Here is a 10,555-nt window from a genome sequence, read left to right as displayed (position 1 = left end):
TGCAGGAGTCTGTGTGTTGCGCATGGCTTTCAATTTGTTGTAGATGAAGTTTCTTGAGTACAAGAGTTTTGATGAATAGGACACTTCCCAATGCCATCTTCTCTAGTCCCCCAAAATAACCTCGTATTTAGTGCCTTTTTTGAATTCGAAATGAAAAAATCGGATCCTTCCCCAACATAATTTGGAGACGGACCAGCTCGTCCAGTTATTCTAAATTTCCTGGTTCCTTCAAAAAAAAATTAATGAGGGAGTTTATTGACTAGAACTTATAATTCTGTTAATAAAAAAAAAGACTTTGTTCAGCAATTTTTCGATAGCTTTGAGGGACTTTTTACACATGCACTTTGTAGAAGAACAAGGTCGATAAACGTGTTTCTTTACGCAATAGGCTCGCGGGGTGCTGGTAGAATTCGCGACTGTAACGCAAACCCTCGAAGGTGCTTTTGTTTCGGGTAAGTTTCGCGAATTATCCCAGCCCCACACGCGATAAAATGAAGGAATTAGAGAAAGAGTCTTTAATTGCATCATTTTTGATCCATGCTTATCCATGTCCACCAGGTACAACTAGGTTGTGTATTGCAACTCACGCATTTTGATAAGGGAAAGTCTTGAACGACGTTTCAACAGATGAGACTTCGAAAAAAAACAAACAAACAATTGAAAAAACAAACATGACACAAACCGCGGAACTTGACTGAAGCTGTCGTGCAACCACAATAACGTGGCGCAGAAAACTTTGAGATTCTCATTCTCTCTCTATGATAAAGTATACAACGTTTTCTTTAGATTACTTTCATCCTCTTTTTATTTTTAACAAAATAGCTCAGTACAACCGATTTAATTTTTATTTCTAGCTATGGCAGAAGGTAACCTCCCAACAACGGGAGGAGAACTGGAGGAGAAAAATGAGTTTCCAGCCACAGGTAAGAAAAAGCAACAGGGAAAGACTTATTTGTGGTGATTTTGTACTGTTTATTAATTAAGTATATCTTAATTCTGGTGCACAATTTTTTTGGATCATTTCGACTTGAAGGTTTTTAGAATCCACCAAATGCGTCAGTATTAGAATGCTAACTGTAGGTGAACATAGTTATGATCACTCAGGCTGACAAAGTTGAAATATCTTCTCGGTAATTTCTACAACAGAGGAAAGTCAAGTTACGTCAAGTGACGCTGAACTGGATGTATACAATGACCCCTTAAGAGGTAAGTACACCGGGCGAAACAAGATTTTTTGAAGGACGCCCCAGTGAAGTTTTTGTCACATTTACATCAAAATTTGCGTAAGTTCTGTAAATAAGTTTTTGAAACAGCAAAAAGATTGTTTCTTCAAATCCAAACTCTGTTACCAGTAAAATAAAAAACCAAAGGAAAAAACAATTTATTGCTCGATCCGATCAGGTAAAATGCATAGACATTATTAATTATTCGTAACAATAAAGCGACAAATTTGAAGGCGACTTCGCTTTGAAGAGCCCTAACTTAAAGAAAAATCGGCCAAAATTTGCCTACTAGGCTACGTGAAACTCAGTATTCTGAGTTTTAGAAGTGCTTACTTGTAAATCAACGCATAATGTTTTGGAGATTAACGATGTATCTTAAATTTACATCTAAAATGAGCGATATTTGCGCTGAAAAGGTATTATCCTTTTTGCACTTGAAAGTATTCTAAATTTGGTCACTTTTAGTATGAAAGTCATTTTCGGCAAGAGAGAGCTGTTAGTACCCGTAGACCCGTCAAAGTCGAGTTTTGAAAAATCTGTAAACGGGTAACTTTTTGAGGCCGCCAAAAGGAAAGTATTTACGCTAACACCTTCTTGTACTTTACTGTTCAATACATGTTTGGCAGAAATTTTACGCAATTTGAGAATTCTATAGAGAAGAGGAGGCATTTTGTCTCAGCCGTATCGCCTGTTTTGGTCCTCTAAATGTTTCACGCCTCTTAAGACAGTTATGTCAACACCAGGCCCACGCTGTAAACCACTTGTTAACAAAATTTAGAACCCCTGACTTTTATAACAGACAAAATGGCATTTCGTGGGAAAGTAGTAATTTCCCTATCAAATTTTTTCCAATAAGCCTATACGAGTATGTTCTCAATAGACAATTAAATGTATGGGAAAAACCAATTACTAATAAAAAAAAAAAAACAAAAACAAAAAACATGTTTTCCGGCGCTCTTTTCTGAAGGATGGGCAAACCACGAACTCTTGTCACTCTCAGCCCGATGTTTTTTTTGTTATCAGAACATTAAAAAGTTTTAACCTTTTCGGTCCTGGCTTTGCTCTGCTTTATGCATTTTTTCTCAGTAACTCATGGGATTTTATATTCTAACTTGATATTTGGAAAGCGTAACGCAGGTGTAAAAGGGTTTTTGGAAAGTCTCTCGACGTAAATGTAAACCGAACAGACTTGATCTGGTTATAACCAAGCTACAGCTAAAACTCCAAATAGCTTGCATATTTTAAAGCGAACAAAATGCACAGATAAACTCTCCTGAAGGGCGATTGTAAAAGAAATTGAGTTCAAATGGGATCTCCTGGTAAAACGTGATATTTTGGAAAACGTAAGCCAGGTATAAAAGGGGTTTGTGAAAGCCTCTCGACCTAAATGTAAACCGAACAGACTTGATCTAGTAATAGCCAAGCTACAGCCCAGACTCCCAACACCTTATACATTTTACTTAAACAAACTGTACAGGTATTAAACTTTTCTGATCTTTTTTCATTGCTTTAAGCTCTTTTAACCTAAAAGTTCGTTTGGATATATGAAGTTGGCATCATCCGTCAAGGGTCGTTTCACTCATTACTCAATCATTAACACTAAAACGTTGTGTTTTCAGAAACAGCTAAAGTATGTCTGGAGAAAGGTAACAAAGAATACAGACAAGGAGAAGCTAATAAGGCGATAAACTCTTACACGGAAGGACTTAAAGTGAACTGCATGGATGAACGACTCAACGCCAAGTTTTACAGCAACAGGGCAACAGCTCATTTCCGTTTGGGTAACAATTTCATATCTAAATATATAAATCTCTCATGCAGCGTTACAAGATAACGGAATACAAAATCTGCATCAAGAGAAGAAAAGAATTGAGCAACTGCAGAAAAGTAGCATAAAAACATAAATCGCCCTGTAGCGGATGAAAATGAAGCAAAGAAATGATCCTCATTACATTTTAAGCAATTGTAATTTTTAAAGGCTTCTTTGTTGCAATTCCATATGATGACCACTTTTTTAAACCTTATTTCCTGAATCTCATAGCAAACTACGTGGAATGTCTCGATGATGCAACAGTTGCTGTTCAATTGGAACCCACTTTAATCAAAGCTATTAAGAAAGGTGGGTGTTTCAGACATAAGCCATCAACATTCTATTCTCTGATTTTGTCAAAAGAGGATTTTGTGGTCTGTGGCAGGTGACTGCACCCCAAGTGTCAATTGTATCTGGTGTGTCAATGTCTGTCATGTGGGTAAAAAGCAGAAGAAAATGTCAATAAGCTCTCAAATACCGCTGCCTGGTTAGTTCACGTTGTAGAGCGCCGGAGGTCGAGGGTTCAAGCCCTAGACCGGACCAACACTTAGAGTCGTAAAATATCTGAGGAGAATGTGCTGTCACCCAAGCTATGATATCGGCAAATGGTCTGATATTATTGTCCCGGATATGAAAGGAAGACCGAAAGCCCCGTTTCTTGCATCTTCTCTGTAACCTTTAGCAGGGGACGTTTAAAAAACCCGGCAAGGAGGCACCTGAAAAATTATCTTTCAAAAGTTAAACTGCTCAATGCAGTCTGCCCGAAAACTTCCCCGAAAAGTGCTGAAAAGCGCATAAGAGCACATTAAAATAAAGAATGCGCGAGATAAATTCGTCGTTATCATCATCGGTTGAACCTTAATTGGTAGCTGCTTTGCATTAGCTCCTTATTGCTCATTTTCAATCCTTCTACAAGTTCAGATTTCCTTTATTATCGCAGTTTTTGTTCCCAGCCAAATGACAAATTAAGTCCATTTTATCAATGCTTTTATACATTAACAGTGATAAATTACCTCGCACCACCAATTATTCTCTCCTTTTCAGGAGCCAGAGCTTGTGTCGAACTTTGCTGGTATAAAGAAGCAAGGAGCTGGTTGCATATGGGATTGACCGTATCCTTTGACGAATGTTTCAAACGTGATACGAGATGCAATGCGACTAATATTTCAAGAATAGTCAATACGTTCCAGGCTATTTCTTCTACACATAGTGCAAGCGATGTTCTCTTATACTGCACTGAGCAGTTTTAAGAAACTAAAATATTATTAAGGAGTTCTCTCGATTATTCCATGAAACTTTGCTTAAAAGAAGAGACCATATTAACTAGTTCCCAGAGTTTCTGCTGAATGCCTCTGATATTTCTCTTGAGACGAATCACCATGACGACCGAACCTAAACTAATAAATGCACTTCAGAGCTAGTCAACACTCTCGAATAACTTGAAATCAAATCTCTTCAAGAAACCCAGACTCGAATTATCATTCCAATTTGAAAGTTTTATCTAATAATCTCATTATTTTTAAAACACACATTTCCATTGCATTTTCGCAAATCCACTCATGATTTAGCAACCCTTGACACGTTTTAAGATTAAAAACAATAACGAACGTCTTCTTCAATTAATAAGGAAATCGAATGCTGAACTAAAAGTCGAAGCAAACACTTATGCCAGTCTCGGATGTACTTACCATAATGTTGGGCAGTTCAACACAGCAATCGTGTACTTTCAACAATGTCTAGAAATTGCCAAAGAACTGGGAGACAAGGCCGGAGAGGGAAGAAGTTATGGCAGTCTCGGCATCGCTTATAACAGTCTAGGAGAGTTCAAAACAGCCATCAAGTACCATCAACGTCGTCTAGAAATTGCTAAAGAAGTGGGAGACAAGGCCGGAGAGGGACGAAGTTATGGCAATCTCGGCAACGCTTATCAAGGTCTAGGAGAGTTCAAAACAGCCATCAAATACCATCAACGTGATCTAGAAATTGCTAAAGAAGTGGGAGACAAGGCCGGAGAGGGACGAAGTTATGGCAATCTCGGCAACGCTTATCAAGGTCTAGGAGAGTTCAAAACAGCCATCAAGTACCATCAACGTGATCTAGAAATTGCTAAAGAAGTGGGAGACAAGGCCGGAGAGGGACGAAGTTATGGCAATCTCGGCAACGCTTATCAAGGTCTAGGAGAGTTCAAAACAGCCATCAAGTACCATCAACGTGATCTAGAAATTGCTAAAGAAGTGGGAGACAAGGCCGGAGAGGGACGAAGTTATGGCAATCTCGGCAACGCTTATCAAGGTCTAGGAGAGTTCAAAACAGCCATCAAGTACCATCAACGTGATCTAGAAATTGCTAAAGAAGTGGGAGACAAGGCCGGAGAGGGACAAAGTTATGGCAATCTCGGCAACGCTTATCAAGGTCTAGGAGAGTTCAAAACAGCCATCAAGTACCATCAACGTCATCTAGAAATTGCTAAAGAAGTGGGAGACAAGGCGGGAGAGGGACGAAGTTATGGCAATCTCGGCAACGCTTATCAAGGTCTAGGAGAGTTCAAAACAGCCATCAAGTACCATCAACGTCATCTAGAAATTGCTAAAGAAGTGGGAGACAAGGCCGGAGAGGGACCAGGTTATGGCAATCTCGGCAACGCTTATCGCAGTCTAGGAGAGTTCAGAACAGCCATTAAGTACCATCAACGTCATCTGGAAATTGCTAAAGAAGTGGGAGACAAGGCCGGAGAGGGACGAAGTTATGGCAGTCTCGGCAACGCTTATCAAGGTCTAGGAGAGTTCAAAACAGCCATCAAGTACCATCAACGTCGTCTAGAAATTGCTAAAGAAGTGGGAGACAAGGCCGGAGAGGGAAGAAGTTATGGCAGTCTCGGCAACCCTTATCAAGGTCTAGGAGAGTTCAAAACAGCCATCAAGTACCATCAACGTCGTCTAGAAATTGCTAGAGAAGTGAGAGACAAGGCCGGAGAGGGACCAGTGCTTATCAAGGTCTAGGAGAGTTCAACACAGCCATCAAGTACCATCAACGTCATCTAGAAATTGCTAAAGAAGTGGGAGACAAGGCCGGAGAGGGACGAAGTTATGGCAATCTCGGCAACGCTTATCAAGGTCTAGGAGAGTTCAAAACAGCCATCAAGTACCATCAATGTCATCTAGAAATTGCTAAAGAAGTGGGAGACAAGGCCGGAGAGGGACGAAGTTATGGCAGTCTCGGCAACGCTTATAAAGGTCTAGGAGAGTTCAAAACAGCCATCAAGTACCATCAACGTGATCTAGAAATTGCTAAAGAAGTGGGAGACAAGGCCGGAGAGGGACCAGGTTATGGCAATCTCGGCAACGCTTATCAAGGTCTAGGAGAGTTCAAAACAGCCATCAAGTACCATCAACGTCATCTAGAAATTGCTAAAGAAGTGGGAGACAAGGCCGGAGAGGGAGGAAGTTATGGCAATCTCGGCAACGCTTATCAAGGTCTAGGAGAGTTCAAAACAGCTATCGAGTGCCATCAACGTCATCTAGAAATTGCTAAAGAAGTGGGAGACAAGGCCGGAGAGGGACGAAGTTATGGCAATCTCGGCAACGCTTATCAAGGTCTAGGAGAGTTCAAAACAGCCATCAAGTACCATGAACGTCGTCTAGAAATTGCTAAAGAAGTGGGAGACAAGGCGGGAGAGGGAGGAAGTTATGGCAATCTCGGCAACGCTTATCAAGGTCTACGAAAGTTAAAAACAGCTATCGAGTGCCATCAACGTTGTCTAGAAATTGCTAAAGAAGTGGGAGACAAGGCCGGAGAGGGACGAAGTTATGGCAATCTCGGCATTGCTTATTGCACTCTAAGACAATTCAAAACAGCAATCGAGTTCCATCAACGTGATCTAGAAATTGCTAAAGAAGTGGGAGACAAGGCCGAAGAGGGACGTAGTTATTGCCTTCTCGGCGGGATTCATCTCCGTCAAAGAGAGTCGAAAATGGCAATTGAGTGTTATCAACGTCACCTAGAAATATCCAAAGAAGTGGGAGATAAGACTGGAGAGGCGTGCTCACTCTGTTCCCTTGGAGACAGTTTTGAGTACCAAGGAAATCTCATGAGAGCCTTTGACTATTATTACTCGAGTGTAGAATTGTATGATGATATCAGGGCTAGTCTTCAACTCAACGATCAGTGGAAGATTTGTTATCGTAATCAGCACAAAGCAGCATACAAAGGTTTGTGGCGTATAAATCTCAGTCGAGGTCAAGTTGTGAAGGCTCTTCTTGCCATAGAGAAAGGACGTGCTCAAGCTCTGAGAGATCTCATGGTCACAAAATATCAGCCTGGAGATTCTTTAACGCCCAGCGCATCCCGCATTTCTCTGAGGTGGCTTCCATTGAGCACAGTTTTCATAGCCATTAATGGACCATGCGTTTACTTCTGGGTTTGCCTCAGTGAAAATAATATCCAGATGAGGCAAGTACACGTCAACAATTATAAGTTTGAGGATGAATTGGAAGTTTTCATCCAGCACCTGAACAAAACTGCTCTTAAGGAAATCGGTGCAAAAGGTACTATTACAATCGAAAATCCTCCGCTTGACTCGCTGACAGAAGAGGAAGTGGCCAATGATGTGATCCGAGTTAATGTGAGGCACTCCCAGTCAAGTGCCTTAAAGAAACTGCATGACATCATCGTTACTCCTATTGCTGACCTGATCGAGGGCAACTACGAGATCACATTCGTTCCTGAGGGGCCATTTAGCCTTGTACCTTATGCAGCGTTGCGGGACTCCAACTCATCATATCTAAGTGATTCTTTCAGAATTCGTGTGCTTCCCTCTCTGACGACCTTGCAACTAATTCATGATTGTCCAGCTGACTTTCACGTGAAGACTGGTGCATTGCTTGTTGGCGACCCATGTTTCAAACATATCATCTATGAGGGAGGACTTTTGGTGCAACTTCCGGGAGCAAGGAAAGAAGTGGAGATGATCGGACGTATCTTCAATGTTTCCCCTCTCACTGGAGAAATGGCAACAAAAGATGAAGTGTTAAAACGAATATCATCAGTGGCGTTAGTTCATATAGCAGCGCACGGTAAAATGGAAACTGGAGAAGTTATCCTGGCACCAAACACCACAAGAGATAACCCTCAGCCGCAAGAGAGAGACTATCTACTGACCATGAAAGATGTCATACAAGCTGAGTTGCGGGCACGTCTGGTTGTACTTAGCTGCTGTCACACTGCTCGTGGGGAGGTCATGGCCGAGGGTGTTGTCGGCATGGCGCGTGCACTTTTGGGTGCCGGTGCCAGATCTGTTGTGGTAACCTTATGGGCGATTGGCGACGAGGGAACCCTGGAGTTCATGAATTTCTTCTACGATGCACTTTCTGAAGGCAAGAAGGCCAGTGAAGCTCTCAATCAGGCCATGAAGTGTATGAGAGAAATTGAAAATTTCAAGGAGGTTTGGCACTGGGCACCATTTGTACTCATTGGTGACGACGTCAACCTGGATTTCGAGGAGATTTAGGAGCTGCAGCAAGTAATAATTCTGTTGATACATTCTATTCAATACAAAGTTACATTAAATCATAATCTTTGCTCATATGTGAGCAGTGATACTTGTGAGTTATTTTACTTTCAGTTGGGTTACGAATTTATCTTTTGCTCCGGCAAATTGAGATGCAGTACAATCAAGTGGACACGTTTACGATGATAACATTCTTTTTTGGAAAGATGATGGGAGTAAAATAGCAAATTTCTTTTAAAACAATCCTGTTGTGCAATGTATCGTTTCATGTGCTAAGAAATATTTCATGGCAACTCAACTATCTTCCCTAAACTTAGACTCTTTTATTTTTCAGTTAAGGCAGTTAGCATTGGAATCCTAGGGAGTTTTCGGATACCTACAAATGCTGATATTTGTACCAGAAACCAGTAAGCTACCGATGAAACCTTTGTCAAGAGTCTTCTTTTCAAAGCAGGAAGAACCAAAAGACGGCCAAAGTCAAGTTTAACAAGAGAACAGATTTTCATTGATTCAAAAGTTGCCTTTTTGCTTGTCTGAACTGCTTTTACGAGCTTAATCTTTGACATCCTTCTCAAACTACTGTTTGTTTGGTTTTTTTTGTTTTCATATGATGTCTTAAAACTATCATGACTAACTATGTGAGAAGTTATTTTCAATCTAAGTATTTTCTACGGAGAGGATTGGGACGTAACATTTATGTCGAAGTTGAAACGTCTTGGAAACGTTTTCCAGAGGTTTTTAGTCTTTCTCTCAATCGGTTTAATCTCATGAGTGATATAAAGCTATTACAGCCATGTGCGTGTGTAGAAAATTTCCATAGGAATTGGAGAATAATCAGTTGTCCGATTACTCGATTGTCTTAGTCTATGTCATATGGAAATTGTGATTCACTTTTCGAGGATTTATACTCAGTCATTGGTACTTAAAGTTAGTTGCTGTCAATCAGAATTTGGTTTCTCTGGACTTAAAATGACAGATTTTGGCCGTAATGGCAAAGATTTTCTCTTGGTACTAGTTAATTTTCTGGGATTTCTCCTTTAATTTTGAATGCGATAAATTGTGTTATTTTTTACAAGCAGAACGATGTATTTTAAGTATATTGTTTAAACTAATCGTCCAATGGCAAAACGAGAAGTTTTATTTTATAATTTTAGTTATGGCTTACAAAGCAAGCTCAGAACGAGCTAGAAAGTTGAAGCCACATGATTTTATTTAGTTTCTCCGATTAGATTGTTTACTTACTATCTAAGTACAATAAACTAACATTTAAATGTCAAACAATGAAACAAGTCGCTTGGTATTTTGTTGAAATGGAAGAGGAAATCAATAAGAGAGGGAAGAAAATTTCTGCATCAACCTGCATAAGCCATTTCTTGTCGTTTGAATTGGTATTCGCCTAATCACTTTTGCCCATTTCTTTAAACAGATTTAATGAATGAGAGATAAACTTCGACATTTTCTGACTCTAAAACTGCTAATATCGATCATTGGCAGCCGTTTCTTAGGATGTCACGCGACGCACTTCTTTAGCACGTTATGTGACAGATATGATGTTTCGTCACATCTTTCGTTTGGAGTAGTGAGCGCACCTATGTCTCATTCGCTCAACCTCTTCCCATTTCCTTAGATCGAGTTATTAAGTGAGATATAAACTTCGATATTTTCAGATTTTATACCTGCCAGCTTCATTGGTAGCCGGTCCTTAGGATGTCACGCGACGCGTTTTTTTAGCATCTAAAGCGACATGATGTTTTAGTCATATATCTTTGAAGGGGCCAGAAAAAAGAAATTACCTTCCACTCTGGGAGATGGTGCTTTATTCTGTTTATAGAAAGCGTCCTCATCATAAGAGGTACCCTAGGTCGGTGTGGTTCCCCGAGTGTAAGAGATATTTATGATATTTTTTTCCACGATTGCAAACTTAACTAAAACAGCCTGTTAAAAAAACCGAAACTTTCTTAAAACTGAGGGCCGACCGATAAGAACTGTTTACGGCTAACGGTTAAAGTTGTGGCC

General features: G+C 40.2%; 1 protein-coding gene across 1 annotated transcript; it reads left to right on the top strand.

The window, feature by feature from the left end:
- The first annotated feature begins 856 nt into the window (after positions 1 to 856).
- Positions 857 to 9,825, top strand: LOC113665149 (uncharacterized). The gene is made up of 9 exons (XM_089182630.1): positions 857 to 923; positions 1,147 to 1,206; positions 2,843 to 3,004; positions 3,265 to 3,342; positions 4,078 to 4,170; positions 4,774 to 5,879; positions 6,821 to 6,940; positions 7,061 to 8,551; positions 8,874 to 9,825. The coding sequence occupies exons 1-8, from the start codon at positions 857 to 859 to the stop codon at positions 8,537 to 8,539; spliced, it is 3,165 nt and encodes a 1,054-aa protein (XP_089038756.1). The 3' UTR covers positions 8,540 to 8,551; positions 8,874 to 9,825.
- The last annotated feature ends 730 nt before the right edge of the window (positions 9,826 to 10,555 follow it).

Source organism: Pocillopora damicornis, chromosome 9 (assembly GCF_964200805.1).
Source record: "Pocillopora damicornis chromosome 9, jaPocDami1.2, whole genome shotgun sequence".
Lineage (NCBI taxonomy): Eukaryota > Metazoa > Cnidaria > Anthozoa > Scleractinia > Pocilloporidae > Pocillopora > Pocillopora damicornis.
The sequence above is the reverse complement of the archived record's forward strand: the minus strand, read 5'-3'. Positions and strand labels throughout refer to the sequence as shown.